Here is a 26910-nt window from a genome sequence, read left to right on the forward strand (position 1 = left end):
ATCATCCAACAAAAAAGGTACTACAGAATTGTTGGGAGAAGGAGAGGAGGAAAAAGCAAAGTTTTGGTTGGACAGGAGATTTGAAAAAGAATGATGAAAAATAATTTGCTCGTGCTGACTAACAAGCCAATCTGGAAAATGGAAAATACAAAGGTGGACATAGAGCTGTTAATAATAAAAGTCTGCAGTAGGAGTACAGATATAGTCAGTGAATATTATACATATATGGACTATATGTACAAAGATAGTATTCAGATTTTTACAGATGGATCAAAGGATTTATAATCTGAGGCAACAGGATCTGCTGTATATATATTTAGTCATAATGTTGGAGTAAACAAAAGATCATCTGACAGCTTAAGTATGTATACAGTTGAGTTTTATGCAATATTACTAGCATTAGAATGGACTGAACAATCTGGATGGGACAACTTTGTAATATGTCGTGATTCTGTTTCTGCCCTCATGAGTATAAAGTCTGGTGTGACTAGCAACCATCAGGAATTACTTTATGAAATTTTAATTACAAACTCAAGAATAAGTAGACAGGGGAAAAACATTACATATTTATGGGTACCAGCACATGTGGGCATACAGGGAAATGAGAGAGTAGACAGACTGGCAAAAGAAGCAACAAAAAAAAGGAAATATTGAAGTCAAAATTAAATTATCAAAATCAGAAGGGAAGAGTTTAGTGTGGAAAAAGATAATGGAAAAATGGCAGCAACGGTGGGATAATGAAATCAAAGGGAGACATCTGTACATGATACAAAATATGATAGGTATGGAAAGTAAGAAATGGGGGAATAGAAAGGAACAAGTCATAATGAACAGACTGAGGATTGGACATTGCAAGTTAAACAAAACTCTTCATATTATAGAAAAACACCCAACAGGATTATGTGATGAATGTCAGGAGGAGGAAACAATTAATCACATCTTTATATCATGCAATAAATATATACTAGAAAGGCAAGAGTTTAAGAATCAGCTACGGGAAATAGGTATATTAGAATATAATGTAAATAATATAGTAACATATGGAAATAATGACCAAGGACGGAGATATCTGTTTAATTTTCTAAGGAGAACTGGACTGGAAAGACGAGTTTAAATAAAAGTGACTAAGCTAGAGTGAGACAACAGATGGCAGTAATGCAACACTATGGATGCCAACTGCCGTAAAAATCCAACGAAGAAGAAGAAGAAGAGGCGCGCGCCTTACTGCTGTTACAAAACAAAGGATTTTCATCGTTTTTGAAGCGACTCCGATCAGTTTTTTTTATTTAAGACAAACAGTATTTTCATCTTCAAGACATGTATTCAGAAGACCAGGAAGAAAATAAATCTGTAAAGACGGAGTTTATAGAAGATTACAGTGAGATCAAAAGTGATCCAGAGCCCTTCAGAGTGAAACATGAAGATACTGAAGAACCAATAGGTTGGTGTTTATTCCTGATAATAACAGTTTATTCCAAAATAAATGTGCTGTTTGATTTGGTAATGATTATTGTCCATAGCCTTTTGCATCATATATAAATAACATAAGTCTGCCTTATTCAGTGATGATAATCCACATTGTATCGCAAACAGAAGTTATTTCAAACACTTATTGCTCTCTGAAAGAGAATTTACAGCTGAGTGGCTTTAAATGTCTAATGTTGATGTTAGCTGATCGCTATATGAAATGATCAGCAGCGTTGATCCTCTTCATCCTGATTTGGTATTCGATAGCCAAAACACAGAGAAAGCCCTGGAGTTTACTGTAGAAATATGACTGAGTCTGGCTCACACTAGCATGTCCAGTATTGGCCCGAAACACAGATAATCATCATTTTGTGTAACAACTGTAGCAAATGTCCTTTAGTTTCACATTTAGATCATGTTTTTATGATTTACTTGAAATGAAAATTAACTTTGAATATTAATTTAAATTTATGGACACATTTTTCTTCATTGCATTTAGTTAACTGTCAAATACAGAGCTAAACGGATTAGAGAATCTGAGAAAGAACTACTAATAATAAACACTATAATAATGCATATCATATGTAAGCTTACATTGTGTTTCTTCTTTGACCATAGGCAATGAAAAACAACATTCTATTTAAGAATAGAGAATAGTGATCCATTGTGTAAATAATGTTTAACATTTGAACATCTTATTCAAAATCGTTTTCATATTTTACAACTATTACATACAATGAAACCCAAATGTTTTTTTTAGCCAAACTCAGTTCTCCTGTCGCTTACTGAAATTAATATCCTCTGAGATTAAAGTTAATATTTCATTAATTTTAACAACAATCTTTAATATTGACAGTTCTCTGATGTGTATTAATAGTAACATGACATGCCGGTTAACAAATAACATGTTATCTTTAAAGTGTTTTATTTTTACTGTTTAAAATTATACTCAAAAATATTATATTGTAGATCAAATATATATTACATTCATTAGATTGATTACAATATTAACATTTTAACTGCAAGAAGAATGTTTCTCAGTATGTATGTATGTAGCTTATTTAGGTGACAGAAACACTGGCTACATACAAACTAAACAAGAGTTTATAAATGACACATAGCTAGCTTAAAGCTAGGCCTATATTTATTAAACATATAGGTTATATTTGTTTCAAGCATTGCTGTGAGCACACTGCAGTTATAGTCATCAGTAGCCTAACTATAGGGTAATCAAACTATTCAAACAGAATTTAATGCCCCACAAATTAAATGTATAAAAAGCTAAACGCATAAAAAAATAATTAACTATATCACCCAAGGTTAGCATAGGTTATTCGCTTATTGTTTTGCTGTGTGCCTGGAATCAATCAAGCAAAATAACTTACAGACGATTGATCATAATTACACAAACTGCATTGTTTTGACACTGGTGAAGTGCTTCAATGCTTGAAACTGACACATCATTACCCATTCAAAATAATCAATTAAACAAGTAGCGATTTGATTAGCGTGCACTGATATTTTCAGTTCCATTCGTTTGCGCGTTTTGTTAAGGACACGCCCACAACAAGGGAACTAATGAATATTCATGTAAACTCCACCCACGGGAACAGTTTTTTCACAGAAACTGAATATTACAAATCACTGGCGCCAGACAATAACTAACAGTGGGGCTCGCAATCAGCAACTATAACTTGCGAAACCGAGGCATAAAAACAACCAATATAGTAAGCGCACACACATACAACTGGTACAAAATTCAGCTCATTTCCCATATAAAGTGAAGAAGAAAAACACAAACTAATCAGTATTACCACAATCACATCGCAAAAAAAAAAAAAAAATAGATTGACAATTATATGCTATTAACATTCTAATAGCCATACTCAACATTTAAGCTTACGTAAATTAAATAAACGCAGAACTTACCATTAAAAAAAAGCTGAAGGCAGCGCGTGCCTCATTAGCCTTAATCTCTGAGTTTGAGCCAACCGGTGTTTGCATAATGTCAGAGTGTGTAAGCAATGCTGGATGAGAAGGCAGGGTGCTAATAAGGCTTTGCAGAAGCAGAACTGACGAGCCATTTTCTAATATCCATATTTTAAGCGATCAATAAAATGCTGTGAAAAACCTCAATGCTAGTAGCATTAAGTCACATCAATATGCTAAAGACGTAATGACGCATGAGATGCCGCAATGCAACCAATCAGAGAAACAGGTCTATTTTAATAAAAAAATAAAATAAACTACTATATCAACTATATTTTCAAATTTTTATTATAATAAACAACCTCTTTGACTCCGGCCCTGCCTTGCCCTGGGGTCTCATTTATAAAACTCTCCGTAGATTTCATCCTAAAAGTGTACATAGGCACAAAAGCTAAATTTTGTGTACGCACTAAAGTTTTCAGATTTATAAAACCATGCGCATGCCAGAACCTGTGCAAAAATCCCATTATAAATCCCAGTCATTGGAAGATTGTGCGTACGTGCATGTCCACCCTGACTCCTCCCCGAAATCACCATATATGGAGCTTACAACGCCTTGTTTTACTATGCATTACCTATTCTGCATATCATTTACATGCATATTCACACGCATCTGACACCACAGCAAAAGTAGGGAAAGAGTATCCTTGCTATGTTTTGGAATAAATATATGAAAATATCCATAAAAACAAAAGTAGTTCTCAGATATATTTGAGATGATCTCATTCTTTTACACTGGCCAAATTGAATTTCAATTATTTCATATTAAATGTATGCAGTTTTGCTGATAAGATAAACATTTAAGCTATTTCAGTTAAAACTGTTAAGCCCATATTTATTGCAATGTATTGTCTGATTATAGCCTGGTAATACCAGACTCTGCTACTTCACTTTGCTTCGTAGACAGAGTCTGGAATGGCATAATAGAGAAGTGTTTTCTCTCTCGCTAGGGGGCGCTTGTCTGAAGTTTAAAACCATTGGTTACCCGTAAGCCAATCAGATACGTTTAGTTATGACGTATGTTATTCGCCTGTACAGCCGCATCGAAGCACAGACATCATGCATCGAACTCAAATCTATGATTGAACTTCCACTGTAAACCTGTTGTAAACACATGATGATGCGAGCGAAATACCGGAGTGAACATGGCTGTAAACGACTTTTGCAGTTTGAAAAAGAGTTGAATGTTCTCCATAACAGAGCGAATTGCATCGCGTGTCTCGTTTCCCATTTCCGCGGTCGTATCGGATTTCGATTTCTCTAACCTACAATGTAAAACTCGGCGCTTAGCATCTACGTCACGGCTCCCAGCCCGCCCTCTGTTCGTTGATTGGCCCGGCTGTTTCCAGACCGGTGGCAAACAGAAAGCTCTGACACTGTATCAGACTGAGTACAGAAGCGAAATGAAATTGAGCGGAAGTAGGAAGTCTGATGTAGTCAGGCTAGTCTGATTCGGCACATCACTGACAAAGTGTTGTAAAAAGGAATCTTACCGTTTTCTTCTAGTTATGTCTTTCAAATATAGTGGAATTTTCGATAATGTTGTAGATGAATTTACCCGACATTAACACCTCCGTGGAGCTGTAGTTGTACAGTAATCCAGCAGTGTCCGTCATGATATCGCAGTAAGTGTGCATCATAGATTATTATTTTCGCTAAAATATTTCTCATAACGTGGTCTGTAATTTAGTTTAAAGATTAATTATTGTGCCCCTATAGCACTCCTCGCTGTCATTAAAAAAATAACATCACAGGAAAATTATGTTTATTGTTAATTAAATTATGTAATCATGTTGTTTGTAAGTTTAAATCATCATGTGGTCTTGAGAAACATTTAAATGTAACAGCATCATGTGCTCTTGTAAAAAGATTTTAGTTTAGCTAAAACACTTTGGTCCTGACATTGAACCACACAACCTTTTTCTGAGAATAATTTAATGTGAAGAATAGCAGCAACTCGATTTATGAGTTGGTCAAACAACTAAAACAAACAACTGGAACGACTGCTTTGTACCAATCTTTATTTGTGTCTAGTTCCTGTCTGTTATTTTCTTCATTTCCAAAGGAATTTTCTGTCTCACTTAATGAGGATGTTGGGGTTAGATCTAGAAGTGATTCCTCTTGCTTTTTTTTCTGTAGTATTTTGCTGAATTTGTCTTCCAATTTTTTTTTTCCCTCATGCGGTCTACTTGTGAGGTCCTGAGGTGTCTTAATTTTACCATTTTCTTTACATTTCCGATACCTGGAAAGAAAAAAAAAGTCATGAAAGGTGAAATGCAGTAAGCACTGACATAAATACAAACTTTGGATTATGATCAAAATTGCACACAATTTTTCATTTAGGAATGGTAGGTGTGTGTGTGTGTATCACCCTGTCCCCTTACCTTTCTCTCTCCTTTCATCTGTACTCATCAAGTAACACTGGATTACTGTATATTTTTCTCTATGCTTTGGCAGCCTATCTTTCGCTGATGCCCTTTTCTTTTCAACTGATGCTTGCCTGTAAAAAAATATACAATATCCATCTTGATTGAATGTAACATTTCGTAAAAAAGACATAGAAATGCATTGTTTCACAGTAAAAATATTAAATAATATTACATTTATAGTAGATGGCCTATACTGTTTATTGTGGAAGCACTTAATAAAAATCAAAAATTAGTGACCCCTGCTTGGGGGGTTGTAATATCGATTTTGTTTACGCAATCTGTTCAAGAAGTGTTTAAGGCAAATATCAAGTTATATTGAAATTAGCAAGATTTATAGTGCACGTTCCTCCTTCATAAGTCTGTTTCTAATTTCCGAAACATTGAGTATCTCCATCACAACAGGCCCTAAATTGTTGCGGTGAATGATAATGGTGTTGAGGATGAGCGACCTTAAACATTTTTGTTACTGTGGAAGCTAAATGAGGGTTAGCTAAACGTTCCCCCTCTTTTTATATTTAGACCATAATGGGGTATACAGTAATCAAAAAATTTTAATGGCAACATTTTTTTAAACTTCACAAACTCATGTTTCGGTAATGAGAACTAAAAAGTTGTGTAGGTACTATGACAAACAAAATGTTAACTTTTATCTGGAGAAAAAAAGAAAAAAAAAGAACTGCTTACCTGTTAGCCATCTTGAGTGTCACAGTCAATTATGTCCCTTCCAACAAAACTCCTTGAAAATGTTACTTCCTTGACGACTTAAACAATGATTGAAAATTGTTGCGGAGGATGAGAAAATTGGTCTTGGACACATTTATATTCCTTATTATTTTTACTATATTTACCAATGATTACCAAATACCACATGTTTATTTACTGTAAATGTTTATAGTATAACATGCACTGAAGCTTTTTATTATTTATATTTTTTAATTATAAAAAATTCCACCTCAAACCCAAATCCAGTCATGGACACGTTGCGGTAATGAGAAATTTCCCCTGAAATGTGAAAAAAGAAGTTGTTATTTATGATGTCATTTGAAATCATGTGCAAAATAGTAGATGAAGAGATGTTTATAGCTGTATCCTTTTTATTTTGATAGCATTTACTTTTATCATCAAAATGTTTCTAATTCTAATTCTAAGTCTAATTTCGCAAGAATCACCCATATTATGCCATTTTGTTTATAAATGAGACCCCTGGAGTTTACTGTAGAAATGTGACTGAATCTGGCTCACATAGGCATGTCCACTATTGGCATGAAATGCACATAATCATCATTTTGTGTAACAACTGTAGCAAATGTCCTTTCCTTTCTCATTTCTATCATGTTTTTTTATTTTTTTAAACAAAAATTAACTTTGAATATTAATTTTAATTTTAGGCTTGAAGGAAGAGAGTGAGCAGAGCAAAGAACTGAATGAAGCAGAGGAGAAGCATCAAGTCGAAACTGAAGATGAATCTTTGAGTTGCTCACAGCAAACAAGAGGCAAAAAATCTTTCAGCTGCTCTCAATGTGGAAAGAGTTTCTTGTCCAAGAAAGGTGTTACGTATCACATGAAAACTCATACTGGAGAGAAACCATACACATGTGACGAATGTGGGAAGAGTTTTATACAAGCAGAAGCTCTTAAATTACACCAGAAAACACACAGCGGCGAGAAGGATCATGTGTGCTTTGATTGTGGGAAGGCATTTGCTACTCTTGCCGTACTGAAACTGCATCAGAGGATCCACACTGGAGAAAAACCTTACAAGTGTTCACACTGTGAAAAGAGATTTAAACAATCAGGACATCTAAAGGTACATGAGAGTATCCACACTGGAGAAAAACCGTATGCATGTGATCAGTGTGGGAGGAGTTTTACACAAGCGTACGGTCTAAAAGTACATCAGCAGTCTCATTCAGAAAAAAGAGGATATAAATGTGATCAGTGCGGTAAAATATTTGCTAGGGCCTCATACTTGAAGAAGCATCTAAAAATTCATTCAGAGGAGAAGCCTCACCTGTGTACTTTGTGTGGAAAGAGCTTTATATGGCTGGATGATTTAAAAGTACACCAGAAAAGACACAGTGGTGTGAAGATTCATGCGTGCTTAAAGTGTGAGAAGACCTTTAGTTCAGATCATCAACTGAAACAGCACCAGACAATTCACACTGGTGAAAAACCTTAAATTGAGAACAAACTGCGTTAGTGTTTACACTGTGACAATATTAAATTAGCCGGAATTGTTTATTCTGCTTGTAGTGAAAATTATTTCATGATTTTTTGGTCATATTTGAGCAGTAATTATATATGTATTATTATAATGCCTAATAAATTAAAAGGGTGAAAAGCTTATTTTACCCCAAACATGAGTGTAGTGACAAGTCCACATGTACAATGCATAAGAGAATTTAAATTGTGTTACTATTTGGCTCTTGTGCATACTGATACCTTAAATACAGATAAAATATAAACTATACAAATATACAAATAGTTTATGTAAAAAGAAATATAAGTAAAGCAGCATGGCAGATAGAGTGCAAACCAGTGACTATATAATGACTAATGGAAAAGAGCTTATTCAGTCTGATTAAATTGTCAAAAATCTCAGAGAGCAGTTCTTGATTTAAATTGACAGAAGAAGTAGTTGGATGAGGTCATTTAACTGCTGAATGAGGTAGTGAGCAGACCAATGCTGCACAAAGTGTCTGGTGCAGGTCCCAGTGTGTTAGTGGGAGCTGGGGACTGAGGTTTAGATTTCAGTGGTGCATGAGAAAAAAGAGGGAAGTGGGGCAAGGCGCAGTCTCCTCCCTGATGGCAGCAGACTGAAGAAGCTCTGTGTGGGGTGGGTGGGATCACCTGCGATGCAGAGAGGCTTTGCGGGTAAGACACGTTCCATAAATGTCCTGGAGGGAGGGGAGAGAGACACCAATTGTCTTCTCCGCTGCTTTTACTATACATTGTAGGTTCTTCCTGCAGGACGCATTGTAGGCGCCAAACCACACCGTGATGTAGCTAGTCAGGATGCTCTCGATGGTGCCTCTGTAGAAGTTGTACATGATGAGTGTGGGGGCTCTGGCTCTTCTCAGTTTGCGGAGGAAGTAGAGATGCTGCTGTGATTTCTTGGCCAGTGCTGTGGTGTTGTCAGTCCAGGAGAGGTCCTCTGTGATGTGCACTCCCAGGAACTTGGTGCTGCTCACGAGGGCTGTGCGATATGGACAGAAAAACCTTTCACAATTTTTTTGGTCAATTTTGCGATTTCGATTTTAATCACAATTTTGACACACAGACATGTTTTACAGTCATAAATGCATTGAGTATAAATTTGAAAAATATTTCCTGAAGAAAACCAATGAGAGCTTAATCAAAAAGTTGTAACATGTCTCTAGAACAGACATAAATCAAAATAATCACTAAGTAAAGATGTCAAACAAAATGTCTAGCCATATAGCAAAAAAATAAATTAATAAAATAAAATAAACCCCGTGTCCAGGTTTTTTTTGCCATGCATTGGTCATAGAGCTCATTGTAGCGGTGCCTCAGGTGTTGAAATATTTACATTTACATTTAATCATTTAGCAGATGCTTTTATCCAAAGCGACTTACAAATGAGAACAATAGAAGCAGTCAGGTCAACAAGCAACAACAGTATACAAGTTAGTCTAGTATAGAACGCATAACCACTTCATGTGACGTTTTTTTATTTATTTTATTTTTTTTATTTATATATATATATATTTGTTATACATTACAGGTTCACACATACTCCGTTTGCAGTGCATATACAGTATGTGTATGCGGAGCAGAAACAGCAGCGAGAGCGCATTATTGTAATGCGAAAGCACATTAAAATAATATGCGAGTGGGAATCTCTCCGCTCGCACGCATATTTCCTTGCGCTGTCACAAAAGATACACTCAGATACACGTGCACTTAAAATGTGTCTCCTCTCGCTCAACCTGTGTCTTGTGCACTCACAACTCTCTCTATGCTCATGCGCTAAATAATAAATATTTTTGCACCTTTCTATTTCTAAGTTTTTCTGTTCACATCTTTTACCGCCTGCAGTTTGAACGTTCTGATCTGTTAACGCGCTCAAAAAAAAACAACAAAAAACTATGTGATCCTAGAGTAAGACGTATTCCCAGTCTGTTCTGCTCTGGCGCTCCACTTATGCACGCTGCATTCTTATTGGTTCAGATAGCATACTGCGGGAGGTCGAGGCCGTGGAAAATCGTGCACGCTCAAATCGCGATTTTATTACGATTTCGATTAATCGCACAGCCCTACTGCTCACTCTCTCCACAGTTGCACCATTGATGGTCAGAGGAGCATGTTGAGTGTGCACTCTCCTGAAGTCAAAAACAATCTTCTTTTGCCTTCTCCACATTCAGAGTCATGTCATCCGCAAACTTAAAAAAAGAGGTTGGAGTTGTGTGACCGTGTGCAGTCTTGGGTCAGAGTGAAGAGGAGGGGGCTCAGCACACATCTTTGGATGGCCCAAGTATTCAGTGTGATGGTGCTGGATGTGTTGCTGCCGACCCGTACTGCCTGAGGTCTAGCAGTCAGAAAGTCTTAACAGCCAGTTGCACAGAGAAGTGTTGAGCTCCAGCTGGACCAGTTTGTGAATGAGCCGTTGAGGTATTTTGTTGAATGCTGAACTGAAGTCTATGAACAGCGTTCTGACATGAGTATTTTTCCTCTAGATGTTTGAGTGGAGTGTAGTGGTGATGGCATCATCGGTGGGGCGCTAGACAGATATGCAAACAGGAAGGGGTCCAGGGAGGGGGGAGGGGGGGGAGGGCAGACTTGATATGGTTCATGACTAGCCGTTCAAAGCACTTCATGAGGATGGGGGTAAGTGCAACAGGACGGTAGTCATTGAAGCAGGATGGAGACGGCTTCTTTGGGACTGGAATGATGGTGGTAGCTTTGAAGCATGCGTGAACAAAAGCCTGACTAAGTGAGATGTTGAAAATGTCTGTGAAGAAATCAATGAGTTCTGCTGCACAGTCTCTCAGTACACTCCAGAGCTTTGCGTGCATTGATCCTGCTGAAGGATCACCTCATGCTGTCTGGGGTCAGCGTCATCACCTGGTCGCCGGGAGGAGGTGGAGTCATCTGTGCCGTGATGCTCTTTTGTGCCTCAAAACAAGTGAAGAAGACATTCAGCTCCTGATAATATACTCAAAAAAGAGACTTAAAAATGTAGGACATTCTAATGATAAGCTGCTTTTTTTGACAGATTTTAATGTCGCTGTATTGCTTTTTTGACACATTTTAATTGCACTGTATTTGAAAAAGAAAAGTGTAGTCTGGGAAATGCAATCTTCAAACAATGTTTATTAGAGTTGATTCATTTGTACAGTGTTTTGTGTTTTTAAAATCCTTTTATTTAAATTGTATAGTATTTAGCAGTAACATTAAATAAAACGCTATATACACAATATACATCAATATATTATTAAAATTTATTAAAGTTCATCAGTCATGAGCAGTGAGTGATCTTTCCGTTTTATATATATATATATGTATATATATATGTATATATATATGTATATATATATATATATGTATATATATATGTGTATATATATATGTATATATATATATATATGTATTTATATATATGTATATATATATATATGTATATATATATGTATGTATGTATATATATATATATATATATATATATATATATATATATATATATATATATATATTAAAGCAATAGGTCATCCAGAAATGAAAATTGACACCTGTCTGTAAATCTGTCTGTCTTTTACCTTTATACCATAATTTATTCACTCTCAAGTTGTGTTAAACCAGAATGAGAACAGAAATGGAACAGGCTAGCAAGTGCATGTAATTGCGTCATTACGTCAGTGAAAATGTCCGTTTGAATAACGCTGTGAATGGTATCATTAAATTACTTTGGACAACTTAACTAGTTATTTATAAAAGAAATGCTGATGACGCAACCAATTGTTAAATGACAGGTCCGGTTCAGTTAACCATTTGTATTTGTATAATTTACGATATCAATACGGTAGTAATTTGTACTGGCATTTAAACGTCAAACTTTACTTATATTTACTACAGTTATAACAAATGTTTGGTAATGTAAATAAAAACCATTAACGCTCCGACTACGCTAACGTTAGAAATTTTTGAATTTTTGAACTAGATAGCAACCGAACTAGATCCGAACTAGAATTTTTTGAACCTAGTTTCTGGTCCACAGTGACTTCCATACTTTTTCCTTCTGTCAAGTCAATGTGGACCAGCTACTGTCTGGTTACCCACATTCTTCAAGATATCTTCTTTTGTGTTCAGCACAAGAAATAAATTAATTTAGGTATGCAGGACAGTGAAGATAAATTTTGAGGGGCAGTGGCCCAAACCAAAAAAGGAGGGTGGGTGCTTGTTAGTAAGAATTATCCAGTTGTTACAAATATACAATTAAAAGAGAATATAGCACACTCAGTAATAATTGACTTTATTGTAGATGTTTTGATAAGAGTGTGCTCTCTCTCAGCCTGCTTCTGTTTCATCTTTAATTGAAGTTATGTGAGTTGGGGGGTAAGTTGAGCCACCCCCTGCATCTTGGCCTCTGTAAACTTTTACTGTCATGTGACCATGTATTTTGGAACCATGCATTATTTCTGCCAGACAGTGAAAAGAGGAAACACACTGGGGGAATGGAAGGCCGTAGCCAGGGTTTGAAAATGAGTGTGTTCTGGGTGCTATAATAACCCACTCGTTATGTATACTAAAGTCTTTAAAAGAGATGGATATGTAGATGATTGTGAAATATATTTTATCTGTTTTAGAGGAATGAGCATTAAATGATATCATATTGCACCATTACTTTAGGTTGGGGTATATTATTTTATCAGCTGTTTATTATTCATTCAGCAATATACAGGCTTATTACTGTTATAGTTTTCATAGACTAACTCAGTCTAGTGCCCTTATATGAATGTTTGTGAAAATGTCACTACAATGAAATAACATAGACATAACATACTTGTTCTACAGATCTCTGCACCAGTGTTATATTCTTCTGTTTTGATAGTGTTGATAAAGTTTCTGAGAGTTAATTTTTTTTTTTTTTTCGTTTACCTTAACGAATATGGTATCCTGTCAGCAATAACATGTCTGTGGGCTCTTTTAATTTCTGTCCGTTTACGTTCTGGCAGTGTAGGCAGGTGAGTTTCATCAGAGTTGGGTTACGCCAGGCCTCACTGGATCCTTAAAAACACATTTCAAGAAGTGTCTTTATTTTCTCCTGATCCACTAAATTAGTATCCCCCCCCCCCCCCCCCCCAGCAGATTGTATCTTGAGATCGCAGGTTGAGAGGATGACTGCTCGAGTTTGCTGCTCATTGATTTCTGCTTTATTTTGTCTCTCTGTGTTCTTAAACACAAAAGTCGCTGAAGGAGGAATCAGCGTGAGCACACGTGAGTTATTTTAACTCCACACAGTTTGAAGAAATGTGTAAATAAGAACTTATAAAAATGTACTCATCAGAATGTATTAATATACACTAGCAGTGAAAGTTAACAATTGTTTGGTAGTTTAAATAAGCCATTAAGACTGTTATTGGTTTATATTCCTTGTAATGGAAGAAAAACAATGACCAAGATGCTTTAATGTTGTTGTTGTTGTATAGCTACAATATTATGTATGTTTTTGCAGTAAGTTAATTTCACTGCCAGGTTATGTATGCGATCACTCCTGAACCTACCCCAAATACCCCCCTTTTAATTTATAGTTTGCATGCAATTTGACATCAGGGGCAAATTATGACATGCCAGCTTGGTAACGAAGTATTAAAATGCTTAAAATGTGGTGGTCATGGCATAAGTGTTTGTGTATATTTATGTGTATTTATGTGTATGAATTAAAATGGACCGATATCCATGTTTTATGTTGGAGTTATACACCACCAGTTGTGAGGTAGGTGATGTGTTGTAATGTCACTCCTTGCCTTTAAAACGGTTTAGGGATAAATGGTGGATTTTCAAGCTACATTGGTTTGATCCAGATAAATTTGTCTATACACTCAGTTCGTGACATGAGTGTATGACTCCATCTAAAGGAGTATTTTATCATTTGAAGTGTCTAAGTATCTGAATTTGGCCCATTACACCATTTTCATTTCATGGCTTTTCAAAATGAAAATGTAACAATAATTGGAATGCAACTATCTCTAAAGTAAATTGTTGCGTGCTTGGAGTTCTGTAATGTTTTTGAATGCCTCTAAATGAATGGACTAATTCTGTGCAGTGAAGCCTGGTCTGTGTTTCAAACCAAATGTGTGTTGATAACTCTTCCATGATTTAATGTCCTTCCAGACAGAAGTGTGTCCCAGCCACCGGTGGACATGCCTGCAGAGAACATGCCAATTTAACCATTAGAAAAAGTCCTTGATGGCCACCCCAACCCATGCAGTACTTCGTCATTTTGCATTCGTCAAATAAATCGGTTTAAAGTTAAGTGTGAATTTGTTTAAATTGACAGTATGTGTCTGTATTATACATGTAGGCTGGTATGTACACTACTATATCGTGCACTTACTTGCACAACAAATTTAAAGGTCAATGTTTCTTCACTTTTCTACACAATTGTCACAGAAATTGCACTAATCCTGTAAATGACTGCCCAAAACGCTGAAAAAAAGTTGATTACTTTGCGTTGCTGGATTATGCAGTGGAGCGGACCGTTGTTATAGTAAGTAGGTTAATTTTTACGTTCAACATTAACAGCAGGTCAAAAGGGGTAAGCTTTCAACTGTATGACGTATGAACTAATGTGAACAAGGAACGCTTCTGTGTTGGTGTCCTTCATGGTAACTTTAACTTCAGTACACAATGCAAATACACATTGGTTGAAGTAAAATGAAAACCTGCATGTTTTAATGCTATTGAATAAAAAGAAGCGATCTACTCTCAAGCCTCTGCTCATCATGACAGTACCTGGATTTTTTTTTTCTTTTTTATTATTGCACAGAATTACACAATCATATAAAACATACAGTGAAAATAATGCTAGGGGGAGATGTAAACAAAATGATAGGAATACATTAAGAGGTGTACATGCTTGCAAAATTTGAATAGCTTTTTGTTTCCTTGAGGGTAATATAGAATCAGTATAGTATTTCACCTCATTTTAAATGCTATAAAACATGTTTTTTTACCTGAAAACAGTAAAGTGTTCTAAAATGTATTGCATATAAGAAAGCAAAACTTCAACTATCTCAACAAGCTCTGATGAGAATTATGTGATATTATCAAAACGGATAAAGACATAAGATTGTATGAGAAAATCATTACAAATTTAAGTTAACAAAGAATATATATACTTATATAAGTATCATTACTTTATCCTCTTATTTAACTTTCCTCCTGACCAATAGGTGGCGCAAATGCGCGTTTTACTTGGTTTCCCAGACCGCCAAAAACACCAGAAGAAGAAAGAAGAGGCGCGCTTAGAACTGCTGTTTCAAAACAAAAGATTTTCATCGTTTTTGAAGCAACACCGATCAGTTTATTTAAGGCAAACAGTATTTTCATCTTCAAGACATGTATTCAGAAGACCGGGAAGAAAATAAATCTGTAAAGACGGAGTTTATAGAAGATTACAGTGAGATCAAAAGTGATCCAGAGCCCTTCAGAGTGAAACATGAAGATACTGAAGAACCAATAGGTTGGTGTTTATTCCTGATAATTTAATAATGTTGTTGTGAAATTCAGCATCTCTCTCTCCAGTCCCAATATAGATTTATAATATTAACAGTGATACAGAGAAGCTGAAGAATGAAAATCCTGAGTTAAGAGTTAAATATGTATATCAGTCTGGTGTAAAGAACACATTGATATGTAAAATGTGAAAAGATAAATGTGCTGTTTGATTTGGTAATGATTAGTTTCCATGGCCTTTTGCATCATATATAAATAACATAATTCTGCCTTATTCAGTGATGATAATCCACATCGTATCACAAACAGAAATTATTTCAAACACTTATTGCTCTCTGAAAGAGAATTTACAGCTGAGTGGCTTTAAATGTCTAATGTTGATGTTAGCTGATCGCTATATGAAATGATCAGCAGCGTTGATCCTCTTCATCCTGATTTGGTATTCGATAGCCAAAACACTAGAGAAAGCCCTGGAGTTTACTGTAGAAATGTGACTGAGCCTGGCTCCCACTAGCATGCCCGAAACACAGATAATCATCATTTTGTGTAACAACTGTAGCAAATGTCCTTTAGTTTCACATTTAGATCATGTTTTTATGATTTACTTGAAATGAAAATTAACTTTGAATATTTTAATTTTAGGCTTGAAAGAAGAGAGTGAGCAGAGCAAAGAACTGAATAAAGCAGAGGAGAAACATCAAGTCAAGTCTGAAGATGAATCTTTGAGTTGCTCACAGCAAACAAGAGGCAAAAAATCTTTCAGTTGCTCTCAATGTGGAAAGAGTTTCTTGTCCAAGAAAGGTGTTACGTATCACATGAAAACTCATACTGGAGAGAAACCATACACATGTGACGAATGTGGGAAGAGTTTTATACAAGCAGAAGCTCTTAAATTACACCAGAAAACACACAGCGGCGAGAAGGATCACGTGTGCTTTGATTGTGGGAAGGTGTTTGCTACTCTTGCCGTACTGAAACTGCATCAGAGGATCCACACTGGAGAAAAACCTTACAAGTGTTCACACTGTGAAAAGCGATTTACTCATTCAGGAAAATTAAAAGCACATGAGAGGATCCACACTGGAGAAAAACTGTACGTATGCGATCAGTGTGGGAGGAGTTTTACACAAGCGTACTATCTTAAAGATCATGAGTATTCTCATTCAGAAAAACTAAAAGTATATAACTGTGATCAGTGCGGTAAACTATTTGCTAGGGCCTCATACTTGAAGAAGCATCTAAAAATTCATTCAGACGAGAAGCCTCACCTGTGTACTTTGTGTGGAAAGAGCTTTATATGGCTGAATGATTTAAAAGTACACCAGAAAAGACACAGCGGTGAGAAGATTCATGCGTGCTTTAAGTGTGAGAAGACCTTTAGTTCAGATTATAAACTGAAACAGCACCAGACAATTCACACTGATGAAAAACCCAGGTGATCCTTTGAAACTCACTGATACATTGAATGTCTAGTCGGGTGGTAATTAAACATGGAAAACAATGTATGTTAAATGGATATCTTAAAGATCAAGCATGACATTTCACAGATATACAAGTGGATTTCAATAAATTAAAATGTTGTGGAAAATTTCGTCTATTTCAGTAATTCTACTCAAATTGTGAAACTTATGTATTAAATAAATGCAATGCACACAGACTGAGGTACTCTTTGGTTCTTTTAATTGGTGATTTTGGCTCAAATTTAACAAAAACCTTCCTATTCAATCTCAACAAGTTAGAATATGATGACATACCAATCAGCTAATCAACTTATTGACACCCTTCACAAGGAGGGTAAGCCACAAACATTCATTGCCAAAGAAGCTGGCTGTTCACAGAGTGCTGTATCCAAGCATGTTAGCAGTAAGTTGAGTGGAAGGACCACATGTGGAAGAAAAAGATGCATAACCAACCGAGAGAACCGCAGCCTTATGAGGATTGTCTAGTAAAAGCAATTCAAGAATATGAGTGAACTTCACAAGGAATGGACTGTGGCTGGGGTCAAGAAATTTTACATCGACGTGTTAGTAGTGTGATCGTATGATTCTGGGACCAGCCAAGAATGATCACACCGTGTTTATATATATATATATATATATATATATATATATATATATATATATATATATATATATATATGCGCTCACCTCACAAAATAATGCCAAACATTTAACTTTGCTTTCAAATAATTATTTTAAATTGCATGTCTAACAGGGTGGAAAAGAGCACAATTCAATTTAACAGGGTGAAAGATCAGGGAAATGTTAACTGAAAAAACAAACAAACATGATTTACATGTGTGATTAGAGGCAGTTTAGCCTAGTCTAAAACATAAAACATTTTGAATTTTTATCATTTCATGGTTTATATTTCTTGTGGAAGTTGATTACTTTGCACTGAGGACATAATAAAATTGATATATATATATATATATATATATATATATATATATATATATATATATATATATATATATATATATAATAAACAAAAGAAGTAGAAGAACAAGGAAAATTCACATATTATAGAAACACAAAGGCTTGAATGCTTAAAGATAATTAATGGGGAAATTTTTAACTGAAAATTTTATTACATCACTTTACACTTCCTTATCCTCCTGTTTTAAACACAGAAAGAAAACACAAAAGATACAAAGAGACAAACCCGCCTTGTTGTAATTACTGTGATTTTAAGATGACAACATGCCTACCTGAAGCTGTTCACACCCTTGGAATCAGACTCAGAACTATCACACTATCAATGCCGAAACAAAACTAATTAATCCAAGTGCAGTACAACTCATAGCTCTCATTAAACTCCCAGTTCACACACCTAAAGAAGTTAATCCAGATCTTAAAGATCAGGTTACAGAATGGTGCGTTTCAGGGTTGGAGTTACGTCAGACCTCCTTGGATCTTTAAAAATGCGATTTCAGAAAGCATTTCAAATCCATCCTGAACTACCAATTCAACGCTTTTTCCACTGAGAGATCGCAGGTTGAGAGGATGGCAGCATGGGTGTGTTGCTCGCTGATTGCTGTTTTATTGTGTCTTGCCAAAGGACCTGTCACAGGTGAGGACTTTTAAATTCATTACACAGCACAAATAAAATATGTAAATACATACAAATATGACTTAAGGGACATGTCAAAGCATATAAATATACAGTGTAGTATTGGCGTAGTTTAAATAGCCTAATAAAGTTTATTTCTAGATCATAAGTGTTTATGTGTTTGTAATTTTCTTGCAAGGAACATAAAAATGAGAAAGATGAGCATTGTTTATTTATTCATTTATTTAGGAGCCGTTGATTTGGAAAAAGTGTTACCATCAGGTATGTATGCCATCACTACTGTGCTATTGTTACATTTCCAAATGCTCTGTAGCCTACTTTACCTGTTTAAAAACTCTTAGTATTCAGTTTAGCATGGGAGCTAATTATAACTTACAGACGTCTGGTGAAAGTTAATCTTTGTGTTGTAGTTTAAATAAGTCATTAAGATTAAGGTGTTTGTTTATATTTCTTCCATTATAAGAAAAACTATGACCAATATGCATTATTGTTATATAGATACAAAATTATGTACTTATGTTTTTACAGTAAATGGATCCATTCATTTGGCTGCCAGGTTTATTATGTATGCCATGACTCCTGAACTCCTTTTTTTTTTCTTCCATATACTCTTCCATATATTTAAAATGATTAAAGTGTAGTGGCCATGGTATAAGTATTTATTTGTGTATATATTGTATAAAAATGGACTGATGTCCATGTTGTATGTTGGCATTACTATACACCACCAGTTGTGAGGTAGGTTATATGTTGTAATGTCACTCCTTGCCTTTGAAACAGTTTAGGGTTAAATGCTGGATTTTTTATCTACTTTGATTTGATAAAGTATAACAGACACAAATTTATCTTTAAGCTGCAGTCTGTAAATTTTGCCTCTTTTTCACCATATATGTTTGAAAACTTGGAATTGCAGTTCTTTATAGAATTATATTCCATGTGTGGGTTTTGATCTAACACAGATGAATCTGATTTGAGGTGAAAGTCATGACATTTGCCAAGTATGGTAGCCCATAATCAGAATAGGTGCTCTGCATTTAACCCATTCATGTGCACACACAGCAGTGAGAAGTGAACACACAACCAGAGCAGTGGGCAGCTATATATCCAGAAGCCCGGGGAGCAACTAGGGTTTCAGTGCCTTGCTCAAGGGCACTTCATCAATGGGTATTGAGAGTGGAAGAGAGCACTGTTTATTCACTCTCTCCCACCTACAACTTCTGCCAGCGCCGAGACTCGAACCTGCAACCTTCAGGTTACAAGTCCAATTCTCTAACCATTAGGCCGCACTGATGTGGATATTCATTGTACTTAGTAATCACAGATTCTAGCCTATGTCTTGGAATATATAACCCAAATAAGACTTTTCACCATGTATTGCATCTGATTTTTTGACACTTAATTATTCCAGCTGCTGTGGGAATAGGCTATAATTAAAAGTTCCGCCATTTGCAGGATTCTCACATGTGATAGCCTAGTAGCAGGGACAACTTTTTCATGTTAACAGACGTGACGTAATGACGCAGTGTCATGCTCAAAATTTCCCCCGAAAACCTACCCGTTACCACTCAAATTAGATTCTTTTTTTTTATTATTATAAATTATCCGTTGTGAATCAGGCTAAAGTAAGGTGATAGTTTCAAAAACTGGCTGGTTATGTACTAGCTCAAATATTGATTTTGGATAATTTTATCATGTTTGTATAACAACAGAAAAGCCAGGATCATGTCCAAAACCCCTTGGACCCGGACTGTGTGCTGAGATGTGTTCTGGTGACAGTAGCTGTCCAAACAACCAGAAATGCTGCAGCAATGGATGTGGACATCAGTGTATGGCTCCATATAAAGGTATTTATTATAGGTGCATCTCAATAAATTAGAATATTGTGGAAAAGTTTATTCATTTCAGTAATTCAACTCAAATTGTGAAACTCGTATATTAAATAAATCCAATGCAAACAGACTGAAGTCGCTTAAGTCTTTGGTTCTTTTAATTATGATGATTTTGGCTCACATTTAACAAAAACCCACCAATTCACGATCTCAACAAAATAGAATACGTCATAAGAAAAAAAAATTATATAACATTTTTTTTTTTAGTGAATTGTTGGTCTTCTGGAAAGTACAGTATGTTAATTTACTGTACGTGTACTCAATACTTGGTAGGGGCTATTTTTGCTTTAATTACTGCCTCAATTCAGTGTGGCATGGAGGTGATCAGTTTGTGGCACTGCTGAGGTGGTCTGGAAGCCCAGGTTTCTTTGACAGTGGCCTTCAGCCCATCTGCATTGCTTGGTCTCTTGTTTCCCATTATCCTCTTGACAATAGCCCATAGCTTCTCTGGGTTTCAGGCCTGGTGAATTTGCTGGCCAGTCAAGCACACAAACACCATGGTCATTTAAATTTTGGTGCTTTTGGCATGTGGACAGGTGCCAAAACTTGCTGGAAAAAGAAATCAGCATCTTCAAATAGCTGGTCAGCAGTAGAAAGCATGAAGTGCTCAGAAATTCCTTTGTAAAAGGGTGAAGTGACTTTTTTTTTTTTTTTTTTTAAACACAATGGACCAACACCAGCAGATGACATTGAACCCCAAATCATCACAGACTGTGGCAATATAACACTGGACTTCCAGCAACCTGGGCTTGAGCTTCTCCACCCTTCCTCCAGACTATAGGACCTTGGTTTCCAAATGAAATACAAAACATGTTCTCATCTGAAAAGAGGCCTTTGGGTCACTGGGCAAGAGTCCAGTTCTTCTTATCCTTAGCCCATCTAAGATGCCTCTGACATTGCCTGAGGTTCAGGAGGTGCTTAACAAGAGGAATATGACAACTGTAGCCAAAATCCTTGACACATCTCTGTGTTGTGGCTCTTGATGCCTTGACCCCAGCCGCAGTCCATCCTTATGAAATTCACTCAAATTCTTGAATCGATTTTGCTTGACAAACCTCATAAAGCTGCAGCTTTTTCTTCCACACTTTTTCCTTCCACTCAACTTTCAGTTAACATGCTCGGATACAGCACTCTATGAACAGCCAGCTTCTTTGGCAATGAATGTTTGTGGCTCACCCTCCTTGCGAAAGGATTAGCTGATTGGCATGTCACCATATTCTAATTTGTTGAGATGTGAATTGGTGGGTTTTTGTTAAATGTGAGCCAAAATCATCACAATTAAAAGAAGAAAAAGACTTAAACTACTCCAGTCTGTGAGCACTGAATTTATTTAATGCCTGAGTTTCACAAGTTTAGTTGAATTACTGAAATAAATAATTTTTTTACGACATTGTAACTTTTTGAGATGCACCTGTATATTATATAATAAAATATCGGTGTGGGTCAGCTTTTTTTTTTTTTTTTTTTTTTTTCTCAGTCTATATGTTTTCTCTATCATGTTTTGTACGTTAGTTGGACCAGCAAAGCCAGGAGTGTGTCCTAGAAACAATGTTAAAAAATTGGTGTTAGGAGTGTGTGCTGAGATGTGTTCCTATGACAGTGACTGTCCGAAAGATCAGAAATGCTGCAGCAATGGATGTGGACATAAGTGTATGCCTCCATATAAAGGTATTTATTATATTTTATAATACCGGTGTGTGTGGCAGGTCTTTTTTATGCAGTGAGGCATTCAATGAGGTTTCTGTCATGTGTTTGTGTAACAGAAAAGCCAGGAGTGTGTCCAGGCAAAAACCTCAAAATAGGAGTGTGTGCTGAATCATGTTCCCATGATGGTAACTGTCCAAACAATCAGAAATGCTGCAGCAACGGATGTGGACATCAGTGTATGGCTCCATCTAAAGGTATTAATATAGCAGTATGCATGTTTTCTTTTTTATTTTTTTGTCATCCCCAAATGCAGCGAGAAGTTTAGTGATGAGGTTTATCGCATGTTTGTAACAGAAAAACCAGGAGTGTGTCCAAAAACAACTCCCAGAATAAAAGGTGTTTGCGCTGAGTTGTGTTCTCATGATGGTGACTGTCCGAATCATCAGAAATGCTGCAGCAATGGATGTGGACATCAGTGTACGGCTCTACCTAAAGGTCTGCTATACTGATGCATTGGTCAGATTTTCCCCATTATGGTTCTTCTGTGATCTGGTTTCCTTGTGTTTGTGTAGCAGAAAAGCAAGGAGTGTGTCCAATGACTTTGGCTGGAGTAAAAGGACCGTGTGAAGAGTTGTGTGTCAGTGACTTTGACTGTCCGAGAAATGAGAAGTGCTGCAGCTCTATATGTGGAGGAAGTTTATGTACACCTGCATCTTAAGGTATTTGTTCTGTTGACGCTTGGGTCCCCAACACACACATTGAGTATTTTATCATTTGAAATGTCAAAGTAACTGAATTTGGCTCATTACACCACTGTAATCGCATGGCTTTCCAAAATAGATGAATAATACTTGGAATACAACAATAAACTTAAAGTTTGCATGTGATGAGTGTTTTGTAACATGTTAGAATGCCTCTAAATGAACGGACTAATTATGTGCAGTGGTCTATATCTCATACCAATAATAATTCTTCCATGATTAATGTCCTTCCAGACAGAAGTCTTGCCCAACCACTTGTGGACATGCATGCAGATATCTTACCAATGCATCCACTGGGAAAAGTCTTTGATTGTCTTTCCTTGAAGTCCTTGATTGTAAGGTTCTGTGTGTGTGTGCATTGTTGTTGTTAAATCTAAATCTTTTTTTATTTTCTTCACACTAATGATGTCGGGATATTTTTTTTTTTTTTGCCTACGGAACCTGCTTGTACTAACAATTTCATGGTTTGTGTTATATCTGAGCAATGATTATATCATAATTGCTTTTGGGGTTTTTCATGTTGTAAACCTTAATGCCTAATAAATTCGGTTTTACCCTAAACATTACTGAGAATGAATGGGATGTAGCATTAAAGAGGTGTGTGAACTTGCAAGCACGATGTCAGACACTGTAATATGCTCTGGTCCCCTCCCTGCTTACCCTGCTAATGAGATGCATAGCAGATTTTCATCACTCAATGGCTGGATGTCTAAGTGGTGCCCCCAGAATAACATAGGTTTCATAGACAATTGGATGAGTTTTTGGGGCAGACCACCCTCCTGGGGTGGCGCCAATCTTCTCTCTAGAAATATGGCACAGTCTTAGAGTTTGTACTTGACTTGGACCTAGGTCAGGAAGCAGACGGACGTCACAGAAGACTCTTTCACCTAGATATCACACTATAGAAACTGTGTCTGTTCCCTGAACTAGAAAATAATAATAATAATAATAATAATAATAATAATAATAATAATAATAAAATAAAAAACATCCAAACCAATATAATTGAGGTAAAAATTAAATGAGGTTCAACAAATAAAAAAGAGATGCAGATATACAAATGGTAAAGCTTGGCTTATTGAATATTAGGTCCCTTTCTATGAAAGCACTTTTTGTAAATGATATGGCCACTGATTATAACCTACTGTAGACGTGCTCCCCTTACCAAAAAGTAGTATACTCCAAGTTTATTTTATTAAGTATACTTAAGTAAAGTTCAAGTATACTTTTAAGTATACTTTATGTAGCAAGTATACAAATGTCAGTGTTCTAGTAGTATACTTGTAAGTGTAATGTTTCAATACTCATTGGGACTAAATTGGCCCACTTTCTAGTATATAAAAGTATACTTTAAGGATAAAAGTAGCAAACTTTGAGTAGACAACTAGTTTACTTCTATGTTTGTAGCTTGTTTGGCAATTATACTAAAAGTGAACTTTGAAGTATAGTCTCAGTAAGCTACTAGTTTAGTAGTTTTATACTTCAAGTATACTCATAAGTTTTCTTTAAGTGAACTTTACATCATACTTTAAGTATACTATTATGTCCCTATTTAGGTTTTAATTTGTATATATTTTGTTATAGGTATAGCTGAACATACAAAACATCCACACAAAAGAACAGGGTATCTGCTATTCTTGATAATCAAAACGTAGATGGAGTCGATCAACACCCCAAAGCTTGACTGAAAATATTAGCTCTTTGTGGGTCGACATTTTATTCCATAACGTTACAGTTTTGAAGCTGTTTCATGTCAGATGATCATGTTAGATTACATGTGTTCGTATCCGTAGTTTCTTTTTTCTTCCTCACTTTTTTTTGGAAATTCTGTATGGAAGATGTGTACTTTACACATTGTAGCCTTTAGATCCATGTTGTATAGAGTGACACGCAGTGATCTTATAAGATTACTAAAATCGTGCAGTGTATTTTGGACTTTAAACTACCTGTTTAAAACTCAGAAAAATACAAAAGGTATAAAGAGAAAATGCTTTAGTGCAGAGGTACAGAGTTTCAGTTCCTGGAGGGCATAATTAGACACACCTGAACCAGCTAATCAAGGTCTTCAGGATTTCAAGAACAACTGGTTGGTTCTAGACTCTGGACACTGGCCATTTAGATGTTTAGACATCAGCATTTGTCGTCAAAGAAAGCCCTTTCATACAAAACACTCATAAAAATTGTTCAGTGGTGCCTGGGGCAGAAGAGGGACGGGGGGCAAGTTCGGGAGCGAGTTCAGCTTCCTGACAGCCTGATGGTTGAAGCTGTCCTTCAGTCTGCTGGTTCTGGCTGGAGTCTCCGTAGTCTTCTCCCTGATGGCAGCAGACTGAAGAAGCTGTGTTTGAAACTAAGATTGTATAGTCAAAAATAAAGCATTTTTAATTTTAAATTCATTTCCCCCACCCCAGGAATTGCAACACTGGAACCAACCATGTTTACGTGAATATGTGGTAAGCAGGAATTTCGACATTTTTTAGGAATTTTGACCTTTATCAGGAAAATACCTTAGAAACAGGGCTGGGGAAAGGGCCTATTTTCAATTCATGACCTGGCTCCACAAGACCAACTTGTTTCAACAGGATAATATGCAGATAAATAACAAATAACACACTGGATTTTTTTGGAAAACCTTCTACAGTCAAACTTTTCAATAGGCACAGTAGAAAAAAACACTGCACACACAAATTAAATCAGCTAATGCTATATGGATTAAACTATATCCTCATCAATATAAAGTGTCATAAACACCACTGTAAAAACCTTGATATGGACCAAAAGTAAATTGAGCCTACTGAATTGATTCCAGAAGACCAGTCCGCCAAACCCATAATCACAAGCTGCATTCACGGCATGTCGTAGTCGTAGTCACTGTGATTTCAAGATGACAACACATGATGTTTTACTTGGAGCTGTTCAATAATGCAAAATGATAGTTAAAGGCAGTTCATCATTGAATTCAGTGATGTCATCTCTGTTCAGTTAAATAGAGTATGTGCATTTATTTGCAATCAAGTCAACGAGTCAAGTCAACTATAAATGCCTAAACATTTCAGCTAATGGAACTAGGGTGGCCACGTACAAGTTGTAGCTCTCAGAAAACACAAGTTCACAATAACGAGTTCCAGGGCTGGATTAGGGTGCCAGGGGCCCCTGGGTTTGAGGTTAGGTTTGGGTCCTACCTATACACTACAAATGCCCTAAATAAGAACATCATTATGGAGTAAAACAAACCACACAAAAATTCAGATATGCTTTGAGGTTTTAGTTAAATTAATATGTAACCTGTCTAGCCTATACTCAAAGTTTAGTTGTGATATTTTAATAAAATAAACAGCATGTGTTCTCTCAGTCGAGAGATCAAAACCCTAAAAAAAACGCTGATTGCCCGACTGGCTCATTTAACTTTTGTGTGTGCAGTAATGCGGCTAATAATTTTTGACCGGCATATAACTGAACAAATCAAGCAAACATAACATAACATAAACAAACATAAACAGGTTAAAAACATGGGTTTCAGCCCAGTCAAGCCCAAAGGTAAATCCGGAAGACCATGACCAGTTTTGCAGGTCGGTATCTAGTAATCAGGGTAATTACGATATGGCTTGAACAAACCTGAACAAGTTACTCAGGGTCTTCAAGATTACGCTACTTGCCTACAGGCAGGTGAGTTTCAGAGGTGGAGTTGCTGACCGCTTTAAAAACCCTCCTGACCATTCGATTCAGCACGTTTTCCAGTCGATCGTCGAGATGATGAACACTCGAGTGTGTTGCTCGTTGATTCCTGTTTTGTTGTGTCTCTTTGTATTCTTGAGCACAACAGATGCCAAAGAAAATGTCACAGGTGAGATTTCTTAACTTTTAATATGTAAACCCAACTAAACTAAGATTATGAGAACATTTCAAGGATTATATGTGGGCTTTGGAGTGGCTAAGGTGCTAAATAGTGTAGAAGATTTTTAA

At 36.1% G+C, this 26910-nt stretch overlaps 2 protein-coding genes across 10 annotated transcripts in view; both read left to right on the plus strand.

Annotated features, from left to right (window-relative positions):
• LOC127987394 (balbiani ring protein 3) overlaps positions 1–26910 on the plus strand; it is a 55837-nt gene that overhangs the window by 5307 nt on the left and 23620 nt on the right. Inside the window, exons 1-6 of one of the 7 annotated variants that reach the window (XM_052589692.1) lie at positions 18563–18653; positions 18882–18914; positions 20363–20497; positions 22055–22210; positions 22306–22443; positions 22544–22684. In XM_052589692.1, coding sequence (XP_052445652.1) covers positions 18587–18653; positions 18882–18914; positions 20363–20497; positions 22055–22210; positions 22306–22443; positions 22544–22684 — 670 coding nt within the window. In that variant the 5' untranslated portion in view covers positions 18563–18586. Of the gene's footprint in view, positions 1–18562; positions 18654–18881; positions 18915–20362; positions 20498–22054; positions 22211–22305; positions 22444–22543; positions 22685–26910 lie in introns of those variants that run through there. The other 6 variants (XM_052589688.1, XM_052589689.1, XM_052589693.1 and 3 more) reach the window with 6 other exon arrangements.
• Positions 1173–17238, plus strand: LOC127987396 (zinc finger protein 501). 3 transcript variants are annotated; one of them, XM_052589696.1, is made up of 3 exons: positions 1173–1441; positions 7274–7432; positions 16383–17238. In XM_052589696.1, exons 1-3 carry the CDS (start codon positions 1318–1320, stop codon positions 17018–17020), a joined length of 921 nt encoding a protein of 306 aa, XP_052445656.1. In that variant the 5' UTR covers positions 1173–1317; the 3' UTR covers positions 17021–17238. The 3 variants fall into 3 exon arrangements, with proteins under 3 accessions (XP_052445656.1, XP_052445657.1, XP_052445655.1); XM_052589697.1 differs by lacking the exon at positions 7274–7432 and having other exon boundaries at positions 1174–1441; positions 16224–17238; XM_052589695.1 differs by lacking the exons at positions 1173–1441; positions 7274–7432 and adding an exon at positions 15315–15588 and having other exon boundaries at positions 16224–17238.

The sequence above is a fragment of the Carassius gibelio genome, chromosome B22, assembly GCF_023724105.1.
Source record: "Carassius gibelio isolate Cgi1373 ecotype wild population from Czech Republic chromosome B22, carGib1.2-hapl.c, whole genome shotgun sequence".
Classification (NCBI taxonomy): Eukaryota; Metazoa; Chordata; class Actinopteri; order Cypriniformes; family Cyprinidae; genus Carassius; species Carassius gibelio.

Coding starts and splice junctions, on each gene's coding strand:
- LOC127987396 (XM_052589696.1), top strand. CDS start 1,318: ATGTATTCAGAAGACCAGGAAGAAAATAAATCTGTAAAGACGGAGTTT. Junction 1,442..7,273: donor AGATACTGAAGAACCAATAG/GTTGGTGTTTAT, acceptor TTTTAATTTTAG/GCTTGAAGGAAGAGAGTGAG. Junction 7,433..16,382: donor GAGTTTCTTGTCCAAGAAAG/GTGTTACGTATC, acceptor TGTCCAAGAAAG/GTGTTACGTATCACATGAAA.